The sequence below is a fragment of the Uloborus diversus genome, chromosome 4 (assembly GCF_026930045.1).
Source record: "Uloborus diversus isolate 005 chromosome 4, Udiv.v.3.1, whole genome shotgun sequence".
Lineage (NCBI taxonomy): Eukaryota > Metazoa > Arthropoda > Arachnida > Araneae > Uloboridae > Uloborus > Uloborus diversus.
In genome coordinates this window covers 24,276,130-24,303,909 of record NC_072734.1, presented here as the reverse complement: position 1 = coordinate 24,303,909, position 27,780 = coordinate 24,276,130, and the positions used below count along the sequence as shown (strand labels likewise).

The 27,780-nt window shown below is 32.5% G+C and overlaps 1 protein-coding gene across 1 annotated transcript in view; it reads right to left on the bottom strand.

Annotated features, from left to right (window-relative positions):
- Positions 1 to 4,433: 4,433 nt before the first annotated feature.
- LOC129219953 (DNA-binding protein RFX7-like) overlaps positions 4,434 to 27,780 on the bottom strand; it is a 44,067-nt gene continuing 20,720 nt past the window's right edge. Inside the window, 6 exon segments of the mRNA XM_054854270.1 lie at positions 4,434 to 6,596; positions 6,648 to 7,508; positions 10,350 to 10,579; positions 16,862 to 17,063; positions 18,637 to 18,721; positions 20,334 to 20,450. Of these exon segments, the coding sequence (XP_054710245.1) occupies positions 4,434 to 6,596; positions 6,648 to 7,508; positions 10,350 to 10,579; positions 16,862 to 17,063; positions 18,637 to 18,721; positions 20,334 to 20,450 (3,658 nt within the window).

Below are 27,780 nucleotides of genomic sequence, written 5' to 3'. Positions count from 1 at the left end.
TGCATTAAAATTTGTTATTTTTCTTTTTCAAAAAAAAAAAAAAAAAATCCAGAAAGAATTTACTGAATCCTCAAAAACCTGCACATTGAAACCTGTTAAATTGACTACTTGCTTAGCAATACTTTAGTGGTCAACTTAAACATGTGCTAAGCACAAGTCTTATTTACACGTTTTGTCAAAATTGAATAAGGGTCACCAGGTAGTTCTTTGTCACATATTTCACCTAAATGCAAAACTTAATGGTCATTTGCCTCTCGCCTTGTCCAGTGGTCTGAGGAGTCAGACTGCAATGAGGAGGTCCCGTGTTCAAATCCCGGCTCGAGCATGGATGTACTTTCTCTCTCCTGCCTTTGTTATTTCTTTGTGTGAATGGTTGCCTACCCTATAAACAGGTCCTTATGGCAAGTGTGTACTGTGGAAGTTGGACTTTATACCGAATTATGGAACAGTTGCAAAAGTGAAGCAGCGCATGCCAAAAATTGCCAGTCAGCTGGTACAAGACAACAATGGTCATTTGTCAATGGGAAATATTTTTCAAATTCCGAGGGGCCGTGGTAGCCCGATCGGTAGAGTGTCGGATTCGGGGCCGGAGGGTCCTGGGTTCGAACCTCGATGGTCGAAGACCCACCGTCGTCATTAAAGGGGACTGGGCGACGTTAAATATGCTCGTGGTCTCAATGTCCTCCAAGTGAAACGATACCTCTGGGGGTGCTAGCACCAGGTAGCTATTAGCTCTTGGACTAGTTCTAAATTCTCATCAACTGTTCGATCCGGTGATGGTGCTGCCATCTATCGGTATATAAAATAATGGAGGCAAGGCACTTAGTATGCAGTCCTCGACATAAATACAGTTGTAGTCAGTTGTGACTCTGAATAGGAATAGGAAAATTTCGAAAAAGGTTGAATCTAAATCAAATACATGGAGGTACTTTAACAGGGTGGCGACAGGAACTGTGAAAAAAAGTTCCCTGACTTTTCCCTGATTTCCCTGATGAAGTTCACCAAATTTCCCTGATTTACGTTACCAATGATAATGGTTTTCTTTCTTTGCTCTACTTGAAATCCATTGTATGTTTGCATAAAATGCAGTATTTTAAACGTTTTAAGTTGTGTAAAGTTGTTGAACTAAAGATATACTTTAAAAAAATGCTACTTTTTTTAATAAAATGGTTAAAAAAACATATCAAGTCAATTTTTTTTTCGGGGGGGGGGGGGGGGGGACCTACAAAACAGTATATTAAATTTTTCTACAATGGAAAGATTATAGAAAAAAAAACTACTTTACTTTCAAAAATCACTTAGCATAAGAATTTTAAGAAACTATTATAATTACTCTTAAAAACATGTGTATTTATGATAGAACTAAAAAGTAATTGAAATTATTTTGAACTAAGTTTTCAAAGAGTATAATAATTGTTGCAAAAATAACAAGTAATAGTGAAAGAATAGAAGTAATGTAGTTATTCTTATATAACTAATTGACATATTTATGCAAAACAGATGAAACCATTCGACATCTATTCATAGGGAGTTTTTCTCTAATCAAGAACATAGGTTTTAATGAATGAATACAGCATTTTAACAGTAAAAAAATTAAGATATTTATTTAAATACACATGTTAACTCTATTTCAAATGATTTCAGTATGTAACAAAAAAAATCTTGGATTGCTTTTGTAACAAACAACTTTGAAATGCAAGAAAAAAAGAAAAAAAAAACAATTAGTTAATTTCAAAATATATAAAAGAAGAATACAACTTGGTTGTAAAATTAAAGAATCACTTCAGTCTGAAGAAAAGAAAACCTTTATAATTTGCGGTGACATCAAATAGTATAACGGCAAAAAACAAAGTTTTTTTTTATTGAAAGTTCAATTTTAGCAATTAAATTAAAATCGCGAGGAAGTAATAACTTTTAAGCTTTCATAGTATTAATTCAAAAACCAAAGATTTCTTCTTGAAATCATGATTACAGTACGCTAATTACTTCGAGACAATGGAATAAAGGCAAAGGAGCTAAGGCATTAATGAAGGCTTGCTCTTTGCCTGTATGGTTGTTTATTTTACGTAGCATTGAAAGCGTAAAAGGAAATTTCAAGTCCCTAGGTAAAATAAACAACCTAACAGACATAAAAGCAATCTTAGGACGTTCATCCTGTGGTTAATAAGTAAGATTCAATACTTTGACGTTGAGGAAAACAGATGCACAAATATGCGGCAGTGTATAATCTCACCTCATTAATTTTACTTTTTTTTTTGAACAGTTAATTGGCGGAAAATGCGTAGGGAATTAGAGTACTTAATTTCGTAAAGCAAAAAAAAAATTTTTTTCTTCATAAAATCAATTTTCCCTGATTTTTTGTTATTTTTTCAAAATTCCCTGATATTTCCCTGACTTTTCCCTGATTAATAAAGTTCCCTGACTTTTCCCTGATTTCCCTGATCTGTCGCCACCCTGTTTAAACAGCAATTTCTAATTTTTAACTCCACTGCAGAAGCCGATACTAGATTTTCGTGCTAAGCAAAAAAGTTGTAGCTGCACTTTTTGTCAAAATTGAGTTAGTGTCGTGAGGTGGTTCTTCATAACATGTTTTACTATGTTCTTATTGTCATTTGTGAATGGGAAATATTTTTTAAAACAATCTAAAAAAAGTGGAATCTGAATCAAATTTATGAAGGGAAAGAACTTTAAATAGCAGTTTCTCAGTTTGAGATCAGCTGCAGATATGACTTTTGTGCTTAGCACAGCAGTATAGAGGTTTATTTATGTAATATAGGACAAATTCTGTACTTGAAAAAAGCGGTCAACTTTACAGGTTTCACTGTACTAGCATTTTTATTACTAAATTGCTCTGTAAATATGTTATTCACCTTGCTTTCATAAAATGAGTATGGGCATATATTATGTTTGAGTTTAGAATTTTAAATGAACAATAGTTAAATATTTACAATTTTCTAAAAATAAAGCAAAAAAAAATTTTTTTCCCTAAAACCTTATTTGAGGTTTGTCATGAATTGGCTACCTTAATGTTAAGGACCTTAAGGTAACCTGTTAAGGTTAGAAACTTTAATGTTAAGGTTTGTCTCAATTATCGACACATAAATAAATAATGTTTGATTTAAATGGTAGCTTGGATCAAGAGGGGGAAAAAAAAACACTATTTGAATAGAAAACAATTTTAAAGTCAAATGCAACAGCACAATCTTTTGAAAAAATGAAATAAGCATATATAGATTTTTTCAGAAAAATTCATTTATTGGAATGGATGCACAAAAGGATTTAGAATAAAAGAAAATTATTAGTTTTTTTCAACTGTTAACTGAAGAGGAAAATTCATGTGGTATTCTATCCAATTTTGAAATAACTATTTTTGCCATATAGCTCCATTTACTTTCACAGAATAGATTCTATGTAAATTTTAAACCTATGTATACAATTTCAGTTGCAGATTTGTGCCTTACAACTTAAGCTTTATTCCCAATACGTGGTACAGTTGCACAAAATGCAGAACTTGCAATTATGCGATGAATGTACTTGAATTTTTCTCACACAGCAAGGTTCATACGCCTTCTATCCTGTGCACGCTGTGGTATTTACTGGCTAATAATTGATATTAGTAAAGCAAAAAATAAAATACTGTTGAATCTGATTAAAAAAAAAAGAATGAAAATATATTTAGTTGGAAAAAAAAAAGAAGTTTTCGCCATATTACTGTATCATTAAATAATAACCATTTTAATGAAGAAAATACTCAATTTGATGAAAGACAGCCCCATTTTTCCCCTTCTAAGGGTCACTAACTTTTTTCTTGTTAAGGATGAAGCAGCTTTAACATTCAATATTCACAAAAAATATACTGGAATGGCAACTGTGTTACATGTTTAATATCTGCTGTGAAAATAGAAATACATTTTCATGCCTCTTACTTTTCTATTCTTTTCTCTATAAAACTCGCAACAAAACTGATTAAAACATTTTTGAGTAAGTACAATAAATTGTAATAAGTAAAACATTTGTCAGGAAACAAAAATGTAAGCAATATTGCTAAATATATTTTTAAAAGCAGTAACTTTAAAATCATGCGTAATGTATATATTGTCTTTAAAAATATAAATACTTGAAAAATGACAACTGAAATTATGTATTTCAAAAGAACATTAAAAGGATAATTCCTAAATTTCACCAATTTTGAGAATCTTAAATTTCATCAATTTTCCAAAGTGTAGAATATAAGACAAGATAAAAGTGAGTCCAAAATAATAGGTATGTTAAAAAAACTAGAAGCAATGTGCAATCATATATAAACATGAATTACTTCAAATAGCAAGCCAAGTATGGAAAAACAAATGCTTAATTTGCGAAGCATGGATAAAAAAAATTTGACAACACATTCTTAGTATGATTTTTAAAAGTATTTAACAAATCTGCCTTTCTTAGAGACTTCCATCTTCAGTTTGGCTCAGCTCCAACTCCTGGGCAAATTTCGAGAAGTCTGTATCACAATCTCTCAGATCTTCCAGTGTAGTTTGTAAATCATCACTGAGTGGTCCATCAAGGAGAGGAGCCAAGTTGCGACGTGCAGAGCTCATTTCCAAATCACTTGTGGGCTCTAATCCGGACCACTCCATCTGCGAACTTTGAACAAGAGGTTTATCACAATTGAGGACATCACCACTCAAGATAAGAGAAGGGTTCTCTTGTGTCGAACTCAGAGAAGGGAAAGAAAACATCTGATTCATTACTGGTGTATTTGGATGCGACTTGGTGGGACATGAATCTTCAACTGGTTGTGGCAGAAAACAATATGTGTCCAAATTCTGTAACATTTGGTGAAGAGGGACAGATTGGCTTCGATTGCTCAGCATGAATTCGGTTCCTGCTGCAACGTTATTCTTCAATAAACTCTGGACTTCTGGTGAGAATGTGTCTTTCATAATTAATGAAGGTTTGGTGTAAATAACAGAGCCGGACGCATGGCGTTGACGCACTTGCTTGAAGGTTGGATTGGCGCTAATCAACAAGTCAGCAGCACCATCTTTTATGAAAGAGTGAGATAATGATTGCACTGTATCTGTAGTACTGGAAAGATCTGGGAGATTGCTTGTACAGCTACTCGAAGAAGATGATGCTTGCTCTGACAGTGGTGACAAAGACGTGGTATTAGAGCCAGAATTATGGCGCGATCTTGATTCACTTGCAGAGGGAAACATGAAACTGGATGGAGGACACTGGTCACTGACTAACGGGGACAAAGGAGCACTTCTTGGAGCATATAAGGATCCAAGCAAATGAGGACCTCCAGGACCTGAGCTATGCCTTGTACGTCCTACATTTATTGCAGACTGTGAGTGGATAATTTGAGGACTATTAATAGAGCAAAATGTCACTGTTTTACCAGTACCGTGACTTGAATTGTGTCTAAGTCTACTACCAATTGGAACGGGTGTAGGTTGGGGAGAGATAAAGGGGGAAGTCGACACTGACGAAACGCCAGAATCAAAATTTTGGAAAGGTGTGTGTCTAGAAGCACTATAGGTACTTTGGCCAGAGCTGTGTCGTGAGCGACAAAGAGATACTGGTGTAGATCTTGGGGAAACAAATGGACTTCCAGCATTACTAGGCGGCTGAGATGGACCAACTGCCGTGGACATCATATTTCTGGGATATTGATTTGGAACAGGTGATGACAACAATGAAACTGCAGGGCAAGCAGTATCAGGTACAGGTGTGTGTCTAGGAGAAATGGGCATAAAATTGAAAGCTCGCCTTCTGGTGTTGGGGCTCTGTGGTACAGAAGGTACTTGAGTGTAAGTGCTTACACGATTAGAATGCAAAATATGGTTTGTTTGCTGAGACAAAAGTTCTACATTTGATATCACATTTGAAGCCAGCAAAGAATCATTAATATCAGAAGTTTTATTCATGTCTAATAATCCATTCTGAGAACTTATGTCCATTTGTATATCACTTTTAGTGGAATTTAAAAATATATTGGAATTAGATAAAAGTTCCTCGTTATCGCTTAAACCAACTTGGGCATTTAAATCACTAGAAGATAAAAGTTTCTCTACAGTATCAATATGCATGTTACTTTTTATAAAATCTGCATTTTTATCAGACATAGGTTCAATGTTTATTTCCCTCTCTAAAGTGCTATTAGAAAACACAGACTTATTTAAATCTTGCATTTGAGTTGAGTACAAATCTTTACTATTTAAATTGATGGATTTCATTTGGTGGGACAATAAGACATTTTCATCCGAAACTAAAGGAGATGAGGAAGAAACCATTTGATTTTTAGGGGATTTAACAGTCTTTGAAATTCCACGAGGAAGATTTTGTTCTAATAATATTCGAAGTTGGGATAACTGTTCAACTTTGTTATTGGAAGAATTGCTTGGTTCAGATTCCTTAGATTCTCTTTTTGTGGGAATAAAAACTGAGGTATGAGAGTTGGAACCTCGAAAATAATCATTCAAGGCATCCCCCTCAATTTCATAAACACTAACTTCTTCAATCGAAGTACTTCGTTGGTTTAAGGAATTTTGTACTAAAGCATTGCATGAAATGTTGTCTTTATTCACAGAAATGTTACCCTTAGTCCAAGGTGCAAGAGAAATAGCAGCTGTAATTCTGGGCTTGTCCACATCTAAATGTAACCGTTTATTTGCAATATTTCCACCGCTTTCATCCAGATGCCGTTTCACAGCATTGTTATCTTCACTGCAAACAGAAGTTTCGACGAAGTGCTCTTGGCTGTTATTCTTCATAATAAGCTCAGTAGCAGTTTGGTTGGGCTTTTCGTTAACAGAAACATTTTGCATGACTTCTTCATTACTAGAAGTTAAAGAATCGGACAAAAATTCTAAATTTTCCTTTAGGGTAGCCTGTTCACAGACAGCACTTTTTTTGCTCCTACTAAGAATAGCTGGTTTCGAAATCGATCTGGAAATATTTGCAAAACTTCTTTTAGAAAAACTATCATCAATTTCTGCGTTAGAATCACTCTGGAGCCATGCATGGGAACTTCGTCTCCCGTCATTAGAACGATTTTTTGGTTTGATAGAAGAAGAACCCAATGATCCAGCTCTTGTTCTCACAGCAGCAGAAAAAGACTCGTTGCTCGATGGCTTTGGCTGAATTCGTTTGTATTTTTGAGGGGTCAAAGTTTGTTTACCCATTTCAGGAAGGTGGGATATTGAGGGCACTATGATTATACTGGACAAGCTCTGTGCAATACACACAGGTGTTTTACTATGAGATAGTACTTTATTTTTTTTCTTGGTAGAATCTTCAATGTCTTGTTGGTAGCCAGGACTCTGCGAAGGACTGGGCTGTTTTTCGGGAGAAAGCTGTTCCTTAATAATTTCGGATTTAGATGGACTCTCACATAAAGTACTAGGAATAACTTCAAGTTCACAGTCTTCTTCTTTAACTGGAATCTCAGCTGAGTTTGAATTTTGCAACTGACTTTCTGGCTGACATATGATTTTTTCAGACTCCTTATCCTAAAAAGAAATGGGTAAAATAACAAAACTGATGCAAATTCATACACAACACAAATGCAGTAATAACTTACTCATAAACAATATCCAAACTACTAAAACTTCAGAAACAAACTTTGAAAAAATCTCCTTGGATCTCTGGTTTTGAACAGATAAATGCGCTTTACCAAAGCTCTGAAATAAAATTAATTTTTTTCAGCATTGAAGGTAGTCACATAAATAACCAGAGTTTATTTGCGACCATTCCTTGGAAATCCTCCTCTTGGCAGCTGGAAAATTGGCATCTTTTTCTTGTTTGCATATTGCCTGATAATTCTTAGTCAAAGTTTTGAATTGATATTCTCTTTTTTTTTTAATTAATAAAATTTATTGAATCTGCTACAATAAGTATATCCTTAAAGTCTAATGATCAAAGAATAGGGATGTTACAACCTATTAAATGTTCATATTTTGACTATTGGATACTGTTAATTGACCCTCAAAACTTAAAAATTCACCATCGCCGAATTTTAAAACACCGTGATTGATTTTTAATGAATTTTTAAAAATCCATGCGCAAAAGTGCGCTCTTCTGAAACGTCACAAGCTTACGTCACAGGGCATTAATGGGCAGTCTTCCGCCGAAGATCCCTTGTTTTCGCTAGGGACATTTTTGAGCGCGCTGATATTTTTATTTTTTAGAAATCAAATAATCCTTTTGAACACACTATGGAGGCCGGATTCGTTACAGCACAATCTAAATAATCTTTCTCAAGTAACATCAATGATGATATTCGAATATTTACGACAGGATGAGAGATTTAATGTTCCAGAAAAGCGAGGAGTTTAATGCGAGGAGATAAGCCTTTTACATTTCGTCTTCGAAGCCAACTCTGCATGTCCTTCGGCTTCTCCCGTATCGGAAGAGCGCATGACGTCACTTCCTATGCCATTTGATGTCACAAGCACTTGAACTTTAAAAATTAATTTTAAAAAACTACTTATCGTTTCGCAAAAAAATTTCACCTATGATGTTCATACATGTTACTCTATCATATAAAAATAAAATTGAAAAATCGAAAACTTCCCTATTACTTAAAAGTATACAGTAGCAGAACTATTAAAAGAACTAACCCTAGCATAAAGAAGATGTTGGGCCATACAGTCATCATCGAAATTTAAGTTGTTTAAGGGTCGGATATCACCACTACAAGATACTTAGTAAAAAATGTGTTGGATAAATTGGATTTTTTCTCTTTCTTTTTGAAAGAACTTGTAACTAAGGAATTTATTTTAGTTATTCAGGTAACCAGGTACCTGGGATTTGTTGGAGCCTGTATATATTAATTCATACACAAACACTTGATTGGCAAGCATGGCTTAAGGCTGAGGATTTGTGGGAGATTGAGCCTATACTTTCCTGTTATCTAGGAGAAACTTTAGCCACCCTAGTGTGCACCTGGGGTTTTATTTTTTAGATTTTGAATTAGTTTTTTTTTTCTAATTATTTTTTAAGCTGAAATTTAACATAAATTGCCAATTGAAGGGATGAAAAATTTCTCACTGCCCTTAACATTCTATGTCATTTGTAAGATTTTTTTTTTCTGCATGATATTAAGCTTGTTCCAATTTTCTCAACTAATTAGAACAGTAGATTTAAGGGTTTCTTTTTTAGCTCCAAAGTCTTAAGCTAAACTCAATTCAAGATCTTAAGAACAAAATGTTACTAGAGACTACGACTTTTCAAATGTAAAAAGCAGCAGTTTCGCATGCTCCGAAATCCCTTAGCACATATAACTGTGAACTATTGTATAAGTTAGTTTGTATACTCCGGGGAAAAGCTATTTGAACGCCGTCCTCACCCCCCCCCCCTCCCTTTCATTCTTTTGGAGCTGCGCTCTTATCTAAATCAAGCCTAAAAACCCCCAGATCCAACAATTATAACATCTTCTGACACATTCAAATAATGTATACTTAATGGCTTTGTTTATTTGGCAGATTCTCTTTTTTTCATTTTAATGTTACTTTTACTCTTATTGAATGGTTTGCTTTGTTTAAAGATTAAACATTAAAATTTAAACTTCAGCAATATTGATTTTGGCAACATTTGACGACCAACAATATGCTTTGTTTTGACCAATTTGGCGAAAATTTTCGAAAAAGATCCAATCTTTATGATTATTCCCCAAATGTAAGGCATACCCTGATTTGGATTACATGAATCAAAGGACTCAAAGGATGCCATAAAAAGAACAATATGACTAGAAAAATATGTTACATTTAAGTTTTATGCCAAGATAAGGTGTTGGCACCCATATATATCATTTATCAGAATTTTCAACTATGTGCTTCTGTAGGCTGTCAAGATCCGTAAAAGATTACAAATTCTGTTTCACTGAAATTTATCCTTTCACTTCAATACAATTAAGTTTGCAAAACCAAAACTTAGACAAGATTTATGTGAAACGATACATTAGAAATTTGGTCTTTAAGTTGTTTTTTAAATAACTAATGAATAATTTTGTTTTTACATATTTTCATCAAGTTCATTTTTGCTCAAAAGGGAGCAGAGTTTTTACATTATAACGAGCTCATGAACTAAAATTCTATCTTTAACAGAAGGGAGAACAGGACTTTCTTGATGGTCTAACCATACCACATATTTTAATCTGATTTTTCCTGAAAGACAATATAAACGTCTGCAAACCGGATAAGATTAAGCAGCAATCTTCAAGGTTAGTGAATGTCAGCGAGCAGGGGGAGGAGCCCCCTAGTTTTTTACAAAAAAAAAAAAAAAAAAAAAAAAAAAGAAGAGGAAGATAGAAAAAGTGATGAAATTATCAATAAGTAGAAATAGCATTTTACCTCTGGGAAATCAACTATATCAGCTGGCAAAGGAAAACTTTTTGGCTTTTTTGATTTCAAATTTTTTTTCTTGCTTGAAAGAATTTTTCCTTTATTTAAGCAAACTAAGTTTGATTGCTGCTCTTGAAGTTTCTTTTTCTGTTCTTTGATATGCTCTTTTTCTTGTATTTTGCGTTGTAAATGAATCTGTGCTTCACTTTTTTTAACTCCACCATCTGAATTAGGAAAACCTGCATTACCATTTTTTATTTTTAAGAAAACATTTTCAAGCAATTCACATACTTTGAATATTAATCAAAATGTAATAGAAATGAAATACAAACATCATGTAAAAATAAATAAAACATATTAGTGTATAAATAATTATTGTGAAATATTGTGAAAATAATCAAAACATAAAGAGCCTATCATAATATAAAAGTAGCATCCAAAAAACATATTTTATAACAAATTGAATAATCAACATTTATTTTATTGGACTGCTTAAAAAGTTGAGTTCTTCAGCAATTTTTAAGGCTGTGAAATACTTTTTGTATGAAGATCAAGCACTAATCAATAGCGTACAGGGCCTCATTAAACTACAGGCCCATGAAGCCTGGCTTAAGGGCCTCCAAAAATGAGAGACTATATAGAAATGTGGCTTTAATTTGTTATAGTGTTTAACATCAATAGTGATTTATAAACTGTATAGAAGTGTGGCATTTAACATTAAAACAGCTTTTTTTTATATGTGTACCCTAGCCTGCAGCATATGCAATTAGAAAAAAAGGTGTGTGCTTGCTACGCTACAGCACTTTTTTCCAATGTACGGCTCACGAGCGCCGCTGTAAGGACGCCTTGCTTACTGTCCTAAAATTTTTGAATCGAGCCCTGATAGTGCATTTTAATTTTTCAATCACTATATGCAAAAACATTTTTGTTTGCACTGAGAAAGAAACAACTTAATGCTTATCAATCAGCATCATTCAAAAAGCAGTTTTTAAAATGATCAAAATAAATTGAAATATGATGATAAATCTTTTTTTTTTAACTTTAAGTATACTAATAAGTTTTTTCTTTATGAAAATCATTCACTACTTTGTATCAGATGAATTATGATAACATTTGTACATTTCCTTTTTTATCTAATAATTCAAACATTCAAACTGATTATGATTTTTTTTGTAGGGTAAGAGCTTTAGAGATTTTAATTACATCAGTTTGGGAATATCACTTTTCTCAGAATACATGCTTTTGATGAGCGATACTCTGTGGTGCTGTGATTCTTACTAACATATAGAATCAATTCCGGATGCCAGTCAAGCACTTCAGAAATGGTTTGCATGGTTCATACAACAGAAGTTGATAGCAAAATTCTCCCAATTTTATGCAAGGATCTTTTTTCAGCTACTGTAAAAATAATTTGCTACATTTTTTAATCTGACAACCGGTTACTTCAATCAATTTTAAAGGTGCTAGTAAATAGGCCATTACACATTACTCAATCATTACTACCTGTAGACTAATGAATCAATAAATTATTTGAGAGTTTTTGGGAGATTGAGCCTATAATTCTCCATCCTCTCTGAAAACTTGATTATCCTTGAGAAGGTATATTTAAAGTAAAAGTAGAATAAATGTTGCACTTTAACAATTAAATGTAATTAATATTTCAAAAGGAGTAAATTAGTATCCTAGTATATATAATAGCGAATTTACTGATCGAGTAACACTGACATCACCAACAATGAAACTCGCACTACAGCATAATAATTTAATAATATTTTTTGGTAATGTTTGACATGCAGGGAAATGTTGTATTTCGACAAGGCTGAACTGGATCCAATAATTTAACTGTTTTACTGGTAAGACTGCCATTTTAGGAGAATGAAGAAACAAAAAAGTGCTCAACAATGAATGCTATCTACTGGAGTTAAGGTTAAAATTTCAACTATAAAAATATCCCCAAACAGGCAATGGCTTTGTTCAAATGTAGAAGTAATTTTCACCCGTCATATCTTGATAGGCGATTTTCTAGTTTATTATATTGTTACAGTTGAAAATGAAAGATTCAGATTGATAATATTTTATTCTAGTTTATCTCTCATTAAATACTTATTTATTATTTCAAAGTCAATTAAGAAGGTTTTAATGAAACAGTTCACAAAGCAGTAGGTTTATTGCACCACTATTCAATGAACAGCTGACTTTAATAGGAAATGATTTTTTGAAAAGACATTTTTCATTGCTAAATAAGCCTCACTTATTTATTAAAAACTGTTCTTTTTGATTCTTATTTAATGAATGACTTTGAGTACTTGATGAAACGGATGTTTTCCCCCCTACAATAACTTCATGGTATAAATGAAAAGTATTTTATCTGTAGTCATTAATGTCAATAATTGTACGAAAAATGTCGTTTTCTAAAACTTCAGCACTTAATTGAGTTGTTAACTGAATTTAACTAGAACTAGACCATTTCTAAATTAATTAATTAATTTAATTATCAATACTTTAAAAGTAATTTACTAATCAAAGTATTTAACACAGAATAAAGAATCCTCATATAGATAATAGCCAATTCACTGATCGAGTTACACTCCTGACATCACCAACAATGAAACTGGATAATATTTTTAAGTATAAAAATTTGATAATATTTTTTGATAATGTTCGACATGCAGGGAAATGCTTTATTTTGACATGGTTGAACTAAATTGGGTAACTTAACTGTTTTACTGCTAAGTCTCATTTTAGAAGAATGAAGAAACAAAAAAGTGGTCAACAATTAACGCTACCTACTCGAGTTAAGGGTCAATTCACTGGAGTTAGGGATACAATTTCAGCAATCAAAAAACATCACCAAACAAGCAATTGTTTTGTTTAAATGTAGAAGCAATTTTCACCAGTCATACTTTGATGGGCGATTTTTTAGTTACTTAATAGTTGCATTATGCAAACCATCCTATTTCAAATATATCATTTTTGTAATATTTTTTCTCTCTTGATATTAAAAGAAAGTAAGGTCAAAGAAATTCTGAAAGGGAGTCTGTGGCAGGCCTACCTCCAGGAGACCCCATAGCACCTACAGCCTTGAAATTTTGTACAAAATTACTTTGAGCCACGGTTGTTTGCACTTGGAGTTTTGTTTTTATAATTTGGAATTAGTTTTTTTGTAATTAATTTTTTAAGCTCAAACTTTGCATAAATTTACTATTAAAGAGGTTAAAATTACTTGTACACATTAATATTGTATATTGTTGGAAAGGGTGGAATTTTCTGGGTTCTACGCAATTTGTTTCAATGCTCTAACTTAACCGTTTACCCGCCAATGTTCCAAAAATCATATTTAAGTGAAAATTTTCCCAAGAAATAACGTTAAAATAAACAAGTTTTTTTTAACACAATTTAGTCTTATTTCAAAGTATTTTTTGATTTCCTGCTTGATTGTTTATATGTTTTCAATTATTTATTGCGATTTTTCAAAGATGAGTGTTTTTTTAGCTTTTTGCAACTTTTTCTTATAAAATTTACCAAAAATTTGTTTTTTCAGAAAATGTGATGATATTTATTATAGTTGTGAAAAATACTTCAATGTATGATTTTAAAATGCTTGTAGAAATGTACAATGATATTTCCGAAAGGTGTACCCCTTCAAAATAGCATGTTCCAATTTTGGAACATTGGCGCTTTTAGGGAGTCAAATTTCCAAGAAGTAAATCGTTCGACTTCCAAGGGGAAATTTCATTTTTCGTAATATATGTTTCTTTTTTTTTTCTCATTTTGAATGTACTCTGATGTAGATGTTGGCAAAACCAAGTAAGTTTATATTTTGAAAGGATATGACGTTTCGTTAGCAAAGAAAATAATAAGTCTTCTGTTTGACGGACTATATGGCTCCGAATCCACACCTGCTCGGACAGCTGCATTGTCACGTAATAATAAAAAATAATATTAGTGAGAGTTTTATTCTTCATATTTTAAATGCAGTTCAATAATTCGCTAGCTTTGTTTTCGGGCGAAACGAAATTCTGTTTGACGTATACCAACTGTTCATAAATGTTAAAAAATGTCTACAAGATTTCTTACTGTAGAACAAGCTGTGGCTTATTTAGAGACATTGTCAGATTCGGATTTGTCAGATGTAGATATATGCCAATTACCCCCTGATGAACTAGGCAATATCACTGAGGAAGAATAGATGTTGACAGAGATGAAATCCTACAATTTTTTGGTTTGTTGCTATTGAGTGGGTACCATTCTGTTCCTTCTGAAGATATGTATTGGAGCAGTGCAGAAGATACATCTGTGCCAATTGTACTAACAGTTATGCCTCAAAATCGTTTTCGAAAATTAAAAAGCAACTTTCATTTGATGGACAACCATGAATTAAAACAAAATGACAAACTAAGAAAAGTTTTCCTTATTTACGAAGAATTGTGTAAAAACCCTCAACAATTTGGTGTATTTCATGAAAAATTAAGCATAGATGAATCTATGGTTCCCTACTACGGTCCGCATTCATGTAAAATGTTTATTAGATGAAAATCAATAAGATTCGGCTTCAAAATTTGGATGCTGTGCTCTTCAAGTGGATACCCATATTCCATGGAGATTTATTCAGGCAAAAAAGAAGGATCCCCTGATGTGCAATTAGGATCCAGAGTTGTAAATGATTCTATTATCAGTTTTGACTGACACGTCTAAGCATGAAGTATACTTTGATAACTTTTTTTCATCATATGACTTAATTTCTCAGCTATAAAAAAAAAAGTGTACGAGCAACAGGAACAATTCGTGAAAACCGAACTGGCCATTGTCCATGGAAATCCAAAAAAGCCCTTTCTAAAGAAGATCACGGAAATTTTGACTATCGATCTGATGGATCAGTGTACATGTGCAGCTGGAAAGATAATGCAGTGGTTACAGTAGCATCTAATTGTTATACACATGAGCCACTTGCATCTGTAAAATGTTACTCAAATGCGCAGAAATGCAAGATAGATGTGCCACAACCTCATCTTATCAAGAGATACAATGAAGGAATGGGGGGTGTGGACGTCTTGGATAAACTTTTAGGGAGCTACAGACCTCATTTGAGGAGTAAAAAATGGTGGTGGAATCTTTTTAGTAATGCGCTGAATATTTCAGTTGTAGCTAGTTGGTTACTTCATTGTGATTTACACGAAGTCAAGATGAAGCATTTAGAGATCCGAAGAGAAATAACAACTCACCTCCTAAGAAGAAAAGTACGAGTGGAAAGTCCTCCAGGGCCTCGTTGTCATTTACATAAACGGTCAAGAATGTCTGACGGACATTATATTGTATCTGCATCCCAAGGACGTTGCGCGGTGTGCAAAAAAATACGACTAAGAAATGTTTCCATTGCGACAAACAACTTCACCAGCAACGCTTCCTTTCATATGATGGGCATTAGATATTTCAGTATTGGATTTTCTGAATTCTGATATGTACACAAATGCAATTTAAAATATTATTTTTTCCGCAATAAAGTATGCTAAGATAAAAACCGCATTCAAAACCTCTTAGTTTAAAAAAATTCTCTGAAAAAAAAAACTTCATGCAAAACGCCAATGTTCCAAAAATGGAACACACTGAAAATCATAGTAAAAAAAATTTTTCTGGAAATTTTATTTTATTTCTGTATTTACTAGACATAAATAGACATAATTTCAAAAAATTACTCAAATTTGATCATCCGTCTATAGTTCGGCGGTTAAACGGTTAACTACGGAGGGAGTTATTTGCGTTCTTAGTTTGAATTTTTTTAGCCTTAGCTGAAATTTAGGCACTACTTTCTTCACAAAATCTATCAGCAAAAAGTGCAGGAATCGTCCCACAGTTTTCTTTTTGGCACCACTGGAGAGAGCAGCTTTTTTTTACACTAGATATAACTTGGCCTATGATCGAAAAAGTAAGCTTCTATCTCAAAAGGAAAAAGTTACAAGCCGTGTTAATCAGGTTCGAATAATCTCATCTCCAATCAAATTATTGATGTTTTATTTGTTGTTGCTATAGTTACATCTTTAAGATTTGTTTCTTCTTTCTTGCTCACAAATTTTAAGGGTTTTGATTTTAATGGAAAATCTTAGGTTCAACTCAATTCAAGACTCGAGCTAGAGACCACGAATATGAAAGCGAATTTTCAAACATACAAACCTGCAGTTTTGCAATGCTCAGGTGCCCCTTAGCCCTTACGGCTCTGCAAGTTGGTATAAGTTATTTTGAAACCCGGGGTAGGGGTGCTTTTTGTTCCAAAGGGAACTTATAATGCCCATCTGTTTCTTTCTAATTGGCCATTTTCATCTTTGCAAATCAAATAAGATTGCAAAGCAATCTTCAGGGGTTGGTGAGGGTCAGTGAGCAGGGGGCGGAGCCCCCTAGTTATGAAGAAAAAATTCCAAATGCAAAAGAATTTTAGTGTTAGATGATGTGGATGAATTTTTAATACCAGCAAACATGCTTCTAAAATATCAAAGTTTTAATCTGCAGTCATTACATAAGAGTCCTACCTTTTTCAAGTAAATGAGGTGAAGAATCTAAAAGAACTGTAAAGGCTGCTACTGATCTATTATCAACATACATATTTTCTAAAAGATGAGTTGCTAAATCTCTTAATGATTCAAATTTCATTCCAAGAAGTTTTTCTACCCATTCGAAAAGAAGATGGCAAGAAGCTGAAAGTACATCATCTGTTTCACATCCTTCTAGAGCCTATAAGTATACAAATTACTTTCAAATATTTTTGAACATTTTACAAAAAATACTAATTATTTTTCCCAAAAATATTTCTTTCTTTTTATTTTCAATTTATTAAACTAGCTCAAATTTAAGATCATTTTCATAAATGTAATCTCTATTTTTAAATCTTAGCCTGAAATTGCAGGCTGCTAAAATTCTAGATAAAAATACCAGCCAACTTACCCTCTAGTTTTCCTTGGAATTTGAAAAGCATTCCATTGCTTAATAAATTGACAAAGGTTTTTACATAATTATCATTAATATTGCTCTATATAGCATGCATTTATTAAAAAATGCTCTTTTCATAAAATGATATGTCCTTTAAGTAAAATGACACTTCTTTAAAACTATCTTCTTCCTGTAATGCATACGTCTATTGCTTTTCACTGTTAAGTAATCCTTTATCTATTTATTAGTTATACATTTAGTCTCCACCTAATGTGACTGCTTTAGGATGCAATGATTTTGGTAATAATAACCAATTTATAAAAGTAAACAAATCCTGAAATTAGATAAATTTAACAATTTAAGCCACTCAAACCAGTGGCGTAGCGAGAGAAAATCCTTGGGAGGGGGGGGGGGGTAATTTTTTCTGAAGTTTAAAGCAAAGCTATGTCCTCGAGTTTATACACACACACACATATATATATATATATATATATATATATAATCTTTTGGGGCTCATGGGGGGGGGGGGTTCTAACTCCCCTATCCCCCCATGGCTATGCCACTGACTCAGACTAAGTTTTAAAATAAAATGATAGAACTCTTACTGATGTACTGTGTATCAAAACATAAATACAGTACATTAATACAACAATACACAAAACATATAGTGTCTATAATATAATACAATACATCAATATGCAATAGGTAAAAATTTATATTAATGTACTGTATTAAAACATAAAAATTATACATAGTTTAAAAAAAGCATTAATTTCTTATCGTCTACAATTTTTCAGGAGCTCACTTATAAACTGCTCATAAGCAAAAAAATGTTAAGTTTATCAGAGCAGTATTTTACTTGATCTTTCAACTCTTTCAATGCATTCCTCATTTCTATATTTGTTAGGTGACTCAAAATCAAGGCATTCATTAAATGACTCATTTTCCGACTGGTTTCCAACAACAATTTCGCATCCTTTTCATTGAGTTGATGTGGAAAATATAAGTATGTTGTGATGAATTTCCATCCATGACTCGAACTCTTGAGATGTTATACCTGAAAGATTTTCTGTCGTCTTTTAGTTTCTTATTCAACATTTTTTTAAAAAAATCTCTTGAATAGGCGTAACAGTTTCTGATCATTTTAGCAGAAATCGGATCTCTGATTTGAAAACTAATAAAATTAAACATTGTAATGATCACAATTAAGTAATAATTTTAAAGCACAAATAAATAGAGAAAACCGCAATCACACTATGTGGAGACCACTGAATGAAAAAAATATTGACTGATGTTCCTCATGGTTCAATAATTAGTTTTAATGTTGAATTCTCATTGCTTAAAAACAGTTAATTAGTTTAAAAAAAATTATACTTACATCACAATTTTCTTTTTCTGCATTTATATCAGGCAAAATAGGTGGTTTCAATACAAGTTTCTTTCGTAACCCACTATAACAATACCTATTAAAGTATAAATGTATCCTTTTCAAGTGACAATTAGCTTGAAGTGACAGAAGAGTTAAATATACAGCATAGATACGTTGAACAAACACATGTACTTTTCCCCCTGAGCACTCACATTGATACAAAAATACAAAATGAATCACCCAGAGGAGAAAAACAGCAATTACAGCCTTTTTTTGTAAAATATCAGTGTGTGTGATGTTTTTTCCTCAATTCTATCCTAATTCTTAACAAGTAATTCATTTTCAAGGGAATTTAAAATTACATGTGAGCAAGAATTTTCCTCTCACAGCGTTTTCAGGGGGGAAATCTGAGAAACTTCAGTGGGAGTTCTCTCTCCCCACCTTAAGTTTTAGTCCCTTAAGCATCTTCATTTTTATTTAAACAGCTTAATGTTAAAATGTGCAAGATTAATGAAATCATAGATGAGAATCTAAAATTAATAAATATTGTTGTATGTAACTATCTATGTCATCGCTACTCCTATTGAACAACAGAAAACTGAGCATCAAACCAGGTATAGATAGACTTATAATTTTCCTGGCTACATGTTTAGCTATATGTTATGATTGTGCGACTTTAATTAGTGAAGATATTAATTAAAAACCTAAATATTCAGCTCCTGCTTGTTCGCTCAGAATCACTGTTAGATATCTTCTCTTTTAGACAATTTGGCTTTTCTCCATCCTAGCGGAAGTGCTTTTTGGCAGCATGCCTTTTTCTCCTTTTTTCCCTAGGCCACCTTTTGCCTCAGCAAATTACGGCCGCTTTTCTCTTTGCTTATAATTTCTCTCTTTTTATGCATTAAGCGGAAGTGTTTTGATCTTAGAATGGTTCGAGCTTCTGGTTGAGATCATAGACATGGGAATCAGGTTTCTCATGTCCATGGTTAAGAAGTGCGGCGGACTGGCAATGGAATGGTTCAAGACTCTACAGGTGTGCTGCGCTGAAGATTAATTTATTTTCATTAAATAATTTGAGCTAAGAATAAAGCGGGAATTAGAATGGAATGGTTCCAGAGATGCGTTGGGTTAAAAATTGATGAACTGGTATTTTTTAATAAATTATACACAGGATTTTTGATTTAAAGTAGAAACTATTTTATTTTTTACATTCATGTCTTTCAAACTATGCAGTAATGTTTGTAAATAATTTCTTAATTTGCCCGGTTGCAGCAATCTGTATGTTTTCAAACTGAAAGAACTAAATTTTCTTTGGGCATAGAAATAGTTGTTGAAAACTATTATATAGAAGCAAATATTTCACACGATACACACACAAAAAAAAAAAGAAAAGCATGCAAAGGAAATTTGAAATGAAATTACTTACATTACACATTAGATAACAGTTAGAAATAAAACAGACTTAGGAACACTAAAAGGCCTTTATTGAAACAATCAAGACACACACAAAAAAAAAAGACTATTTGATCATTTCATCACTTTTGCTCTGAAAAACTGATAATATTTTCTGAAAAATAATGAAATGAAAGATTGTTCATATGCGCCTCCCTTCTCCTACTTTTTAATTCTTATGACTAGACACTAGAGTTCAGATATTCAGTGCAGCAAAAAGCTTCTTAATAGTGATTAGAAAAAAAAAGTAATACCTAGAATTTCCCCTGGTTCCAAGCCTTCTTGGTTTTACAGAAGGAAAAATTTGTTTCATAACTTTACCAAAATCAGCTGCACAAAGGGGTTCAGTGCCAGTGATATGACAATAAGACCTGAAATATAAAGAGATACACCATGAAAACATTTAAACAATTTAAAGCTACAATTTCAAAATACAGATAGTGTAGGAGCTACCAAATTTTTACACATTTTCACTCTAGTGTACATACTTGAATCAAGAAAAAGAAAGAAAAATCAAACTTTTGGTTTGAACAGTGTTTCTAGATGAAAAATATTTAGAAACTTCGATTTTCCTCAGATATCAGTAGGTTTTCACCAGTTGCCTTTTGTGAAGATTTCTTTTTCGTAATTTATTTCATATACATTCTTCTTAATCCTTTTTTTTATACTTTTTTTCAACTGGACTTTACTTATCCAATCCTACAAATTAAAATATTATTTTCACAATTCAGGATTGAAAACATTTTTAAAGATGTTTTAAAGCCTAATTTATGAGTCTTAAATCTAAGTTCAACTCGTTAAGGATAACCACTTGAAAATACACTGAGCAGTAGCCGAGTGCCATGTAATATTTTTAATTTAAATTTTTACACAGAATCATGTGTTCATTTCATAACAAAAGTAATAAATACGAATTATTAAATTTATTTTGCAGTGGTTAAAGCGCCTGTCATTAGGTGCGTCACACACCTGTTCTTTTATGCAGTTATTAAAACTTGATTTTTATTCAAAAAAAAAAAAAAGCATAACTTCTTAAATGCTTTCAAAAACAAAAATTTCATGTCTTAGTTTTTGTACGTTAAAGTTTTTAATGTCTCTGTTTTTTCAGGTATATAAAATTAAAGTATGGGTTTGTTTACATGGTTTACACTGAATACAATGGGAATGGGTAAAGAGGGATGATTGTCTCTCTGGAAGTTCCAACATGTTTCCAAAGCAAAAAAAAAAAACTTAAGTACCAGTAAAAAGATATATAATAATAGTCCTCAGGTGGTGTCCTTTCCATCAAGGCAGATAGAGTAGTCCAAACAACAATCAGTAGGCTCGCAAATGGGCACATCAAGTGCCTATCTTTTCATTAAGGTGAGAAAGTTTTTGAAACCTGTACTAAATGCAGATTGGTGCAGGCATCTCCAGACAATCTTTTGAATTGTGCGGGACTGGACAGAGAGGACATTTACTCCAGTCCTCTCCTGGTTTATGATTTTTTGGGGACTCTTGGCTCATGAACCTGGTCTAGCTATGGCGAGATTGAAGGAATAAATCATCATCATCATCAGAAAAATACAAATACAAAAGTGATGACCAGCAACTGGCTCTGGGCCCAGCTAGACTAGTCAATTTACAATCCCCAGTGAAGATCAATGGCCCTCTTAAAACTATCTACTCCCGTACTCATAACCACCTCTTCCGGTAAGCTGTTCCAAGACTGCACTACCTGCTAAAATAATTTTTCCTAATATCCATGTTAGCCTGAGATTTAAATAGCTTAAAACATGACCCCTTGTTTTGTTTTCAGTGATAAACTTCAGCGACGTAACATCTTTCATTTTAATAAATTTAAATAACTGAATCATGTCCCCTCGGTCTCTTCTTTGCTCAAGACTGTACATTTTTAGCCTTCTAAGCCTGGAATTATAATCTAAACAAGAAAGTCCATTTATTAGACTTGTAGCCTGCCTTTGAACCCTGTCCAATACATTAATATCTTTCCTAAGATAAGGAGACCAAAACTGAACAGCATACTCCAAATGAGGTCTTACCAAACTTCTATATAAGGGCAGAATATAATAATAATTATCTTCAAGCAAGGAATAATAACTCCACAGCAGTCTCTAAACTTTAAGGAATAACATATTTGATCAGCAATCAAATGTTTCTGTGGAATTCTTGATAAGTTAAGCAATGAAAGATTTTGTAAAAAGATAATGTGTAGTATTAATGTTAAAAATTGAAAATTTGTCATTTTGAAGAAAAATTGACTTTATAGGAAAGTAAAGAATTTTCATAAAAATAATGTTTTGAAATTAAATAGAAATTTTGATTTTTTCTTGTTCTGAATAATAATCTTGTTCTGAATATGAAGCATATATGTGTCAAAAAGTGTGCCATTTTATGCCTGCACTCTAAGTGCTCTTGGGCTTTTGAACTCTTTTTTTTCTTTTGTCATATAAAAATTCTCTAGAGTTAAGATTTATATACACAAAAGATTGTATCAATGATACATGATGTACCTCCATAAATCTAAAATAAACAAACAAATTATGTAGTAAGATAAATGTTCGGTTGAAGTATGCTTTTACAGATGTTCTGAAACATAAAAGATTTTCTTTAAAAAAAATTAAAAAGGCAACAGACTGTGTGGATCCTTTTCTCAATGTAATTTTAGAATTAGTAAATTGATTTTACATTTCCCAATAATGAACAAAACTCATAAAAACAGTTGGGGTGAGAGGAATTTGGGAGGTTCAAAAAAAAAAAACTATTCAAATTAAACCAAACAAACCTACGTGAAAATTGCTTTGACATTTTCTAGATGTGCAAAATATACTTCATGGGAGTGAAATATACAAAAACTTTCTGAAAATCAAATGATGTCTGGAACAGAAGAGATACACTCTGTTTTGATTTTTAACGTTTAAGACATTTGACATTTTGTATTTAAAAAAACAACAAAACACTCATATGTAATACAATAAAAATTGCAATTTTTTCCCCGATTTTTTCAATGACACTACATTTTTATTTAGAATACAAAACCTGACATTACTCCAGGCTAAAGTTTTGGGGCACATTTCTGACCTCTTACTTAAACACAGCAGTGGGGCAAGTTACCATGAGAAAAAATAAAAAATAAACTTTAAATGAAATAATTAAAAAGAACCATTAACCTTATCTTTATACATAAATGGCTACTTCTGTATGTATGTATGTATGTATGTATATCCAGGGTAATCTTCAAAACTCTTGGACCAATTTTAACCATTTTTTCACCATAGATAGCTACACTATCAGAGAGCAACTTAGGCAATAATTTATTCCTAAAAAACTCAGTTTAAAAAGGTTATGATGGAAAACAGTAAATGTCATGTAATTTCCCCATTAAATGATTAAATATAAAATATAAAACCCATCGTTACAAAAATTTGTTGCCTAACAACAGCAATATTAAAAGTAATCATAATGAAAATTTTGAATCAAGGATTCTCTGGAGCAAGCATGACATTTATTGCTTTCTTAGGAATTGTATCCTTATCTTTATACATAAACTAGCAGTACCCGCTCAGCAATGCCTGCGCTAAAAATTTAAAGAAAATGTATTGAATTAAAGAAAAACAAATTACATCAAAATTACATTTGCAGAAGCTTTCAAATGTAAAAAATTCCATAATTCATCGCCAAATTTGCCAAGCGACTTTCTAATTAAAAAGAAAATCAACGAACATACGCACAATGAATTTAAAATAAAGTAATAACAGTAAAATATTCATAAGCAACAAAGGCAACTTCCTCCAAAATGTTTAAAAAGAAAGTAATTGAAAAATTGTCTGGAAATATAATATATCATATTCACGTGTAGGAAAACCTTCGAATTTATTTGTGTTAGCAAAAGACGTTTGTAAGACGACGTATTTTGGCTCTCCTCACCATGGAAAAATATTTCATAAGCTGAGATCTTCCTCTTTTATGCACAGTTACAAAATAAACACAAATGTTGCCAAATTACAAAAAAAAAAAAGCATAGGCTAATAATAAAAGTAATCATTAGTCTCTGGTTTAAACAAAACTTTAATGTGTTGTCCTTCAGAAAAATAAATACAATTGCTGCCAAACTACTATTTAAAATTAAAACAAATTACAAAATTAAACCCATGAAAAAATGCAAAATAATGATTTTTCAAAATTTCATAAAAAATACAAAAATTGCTCTATCTGCGAAATTGTTTTTTTTTTATCATGGTTAAAATAAAATTTCCTACATTTTAGTACAAAAAGTTTTCATCTGGCGCAATTAGTTCGGGGTCTGTTGGGTAAAAAGCACTAAAAATCACATAAAACATTGTATAACTTTTTGAAACTAATTGTTTTTGAAATAAATTATACCCTATTATAATTCCTGATAATGTAGCTTTCTAATGGTGAAAAAATGGTTAAAATCGGTCCAGTAGTTTTAGAGCCTATATGATACAAACACACAAACAAATCTTTCCTCTTTATAATAGTAGTAGTATAGATAAATGGCTACTTCTGTATGTATATATGTCCGGGGTAAGCTTCAAAACTACTGGACGGATAATAACAATTTCATTCAGCATGGATAGCTACATTATCAGGAAGCAACATAAGCTGTAATTTCTTTCTAAAAAACTCAGTTTAAAAAAGTTATGATGGAAAACAGTAAATTTCATGTAATTTCCCCATTATATGATAAAATAGAAAACCCATTGATACAAAAATTCATTGCCTTACAACAACAATATTAATAGTAATCATAATGAAAATTTTGAATCAAGGCTTCTCTGTAGCGAGCATGAAATTTATTGCTTTCTTAGGAATTTTGTCCTCATCAATGCCAATAATCAATAACGAGACTAAGTAAAAATACAACTGATTTAGGCAACAGTGGGAAAATAGAAAGTGTTAATTGTCTAAAATTACTCAGGTCTGCAAAATTCGGGTCATGAAAAAGTGATTGTACAGTAAATGAGGGACTTTTATTCTATAGGGTGACATCCATTTTTCTCAGTCACCCATAAGACAGGGTTCATACTCTTCTTTGAATATTAGAGACGTCTCAAGTAGCACTTTGGCTGAGTAGCCGAGTACTCGGGCTTTCATTACAGGGGCGCCGACTTGCAAAAATCATTGGGGGGGGCTGGCCCAGTCATCACCGGGGGTTTAGGGGGTTATGTAATCCCATGGAGGTTCCCCCCCAAATAAAGGTCGATTGTTGTGCCTTGAAAATGCCAATTTACATATTTTCTGGTGTGTATAATTTAAAAAACAAACAGTATGTGGCATGGTGTTTTCAAAGTAAAACAATCCAAAAATTGGTATACAAATTTTTCTGGTTCAACTAGATCATGTCACTTGTCTTAGTAAGAGACATTTTTTTGTTCTATTTTATGGGGAGTCATGCAGTGCCGTAGCTAGGCATGGAAAAGGTAGGGCACTTGACTTGCATTGAAGGGCACTGCCAGAGACGCAGACTTAAAAAATATCGGGGGAAAGGGGGCATGCCGCAGGAAATTTTCTAAATTTGAGATGAAAAATAGTGAGTTTCAAAGTTTTTTTAAAATCATATAATCAACATTAGAACCTCGAAAACTCGACAAGCCCGACACATATTTTTTGGCTTCGAAAAACGGAAGAAATAAATACAAACACAAACAGTATTTTTGTAAAAAGGAAATTTAATTTACACATGCTTTTTAAGACCAGTTGTTTTTACATTAGTGATATCGGCTAACATATTCAAGTGTAAACGCAGTCTCTCAATGTCTAGGTCATTTTTGAAAAACTCAGTTGATTTTTCAAATGCTCTCTTCTCTTTCACCTCTGTTTAATAAAAGCAAGCACTCTTGTTCAACTGCAATGACCTGTGTGCGTCCAGTTGATGTAAATCGCCCAATAATGCAAAATTGCACCATTTTACAAACCTCAATGTATATTGCCTTGTAGTACAGTCAACTCCCGTCTTACGCGAGGGATGCATTCCAAGACCTCTCGCGTAGGTCGAATTTTCGCGTTGTGGAAAAGAGTATGTGTAAAATTTTTTATAAACGTACCCAATTATTTTAGACACTTGTAAACACCCCCTCAAACTGTTAAACATCATCTCTTAACTAACTGTACATTACTGTCTCTTACATAATGAACTGAATGTTTACTGGTATTTAAAAAAAAACGTTTTATTCAACATAAAATACTGCTACGATGTACAAAATCAATGATTAATGGGAAAGAAAGAAAAAATAAACCGGTATACGGTAGACACAGTATATAGTAAGAAAAGCAAATGCATCTTTAGTTGTACTGTACAGTCGATCAATTAATGATATTCGTACACAATACATGAGCAGTTTCCATTTTCATAAATTTTTGCAAGACACTACTCGGTGAATTTTTACGGATTTCCTTTTCTTGACTTGTAATTGTATGTACGGAAGAATCACTCATACCTAATTCTCGTGCTACCTTCAAAGCATTTTTTAGTTGACCATCAGCTTTTCAAGAAGCTCCAGCTTTTCTTTAATTGTCATGAAACTTTCTCTTTTTATCTTCACAAACTTTAGATGAAACAGCGCTCTTAGGTGTCATTATATTTCATTAACTTTCGCATTTAAAATGAAAAGGGAACTTCTACTCTCAGCGATGCTAAAAGGATAAAGATCCATTCATGAAAAAAAATTTTTTAGTAACCAATAACAAAGCTGATACGAGCACACCACGATTCCCTTCCGAGAATTTTCGTGTTGCGGTGAGGAATTCGCGTTAGGTCTGAATACTGGAGAAAAAATCGTGTTATAGCTATTTCGCATAAGTAGCGCGAGTCAAATGTTTTCCTTTGGGATTTTGAAAGTGTGCGGTAAGCTGCCTTCATTGTTTTCATACTTCTTTGGTACACGTTGATTCCGAGGAAGGGAAGGATCATCATTTTGTGAAGGTTTTCTTTTAAACACGATTCCCAAAAGTATTCAAAACTATCACGCCTCCCATTTTATATACAAATCAAACTCTCATATATATTTTTCCAGATCAGCAACACTTAGGTGAGCGCGCCGCAGCGCTGCCCACCGGCAACAGACTTGACCCGTACAGGGTGGCGACAGGAACTGTGAAAAAAAGTTCCCCGACTTTTCCCTGATTAAGTTCACCAAATTTCCCTGATTTACGTTACCAATGATAATAGTTTTCTTTCTTTGCTCTACTTGAAGTCTGTTGTATGTTTGTAAAAATGCAGTATTTTAAATGTTTTAAGTTGTGTAAACTTGTTGAACTAAAGATATATTTTAAAAAGATGCTACTTTTTTAATAAAATGGTTTTAAAAAAAAGACATTTTGGGGGGGGGGGGGGAACCTACAAAACAGTATATTAAATTTTTACACATGGAAAGATTATAGAAAATTTAAAAAAAAAATACTTCACTTCCAGAAACCACTTAGCATAAGAATTTTTAGAAGCTATTAAAATGACTTTTAAAATCATATGTGTCCTTATATATGACAGAACTAAAAAGTAATTGAAATTATTTTGAACTAAGTTTTTAAACAGTATAATAATTGTTGCAAGAATAACAAGTAATAGTATTCTTATATAACTAATTGACATATTTATGTAAAACAGATGAAACCATTTGACATCCATTCATAGGGAGCTTTTCTCTAATCAAGAACATAGGTTTTAATGAATGAATACAG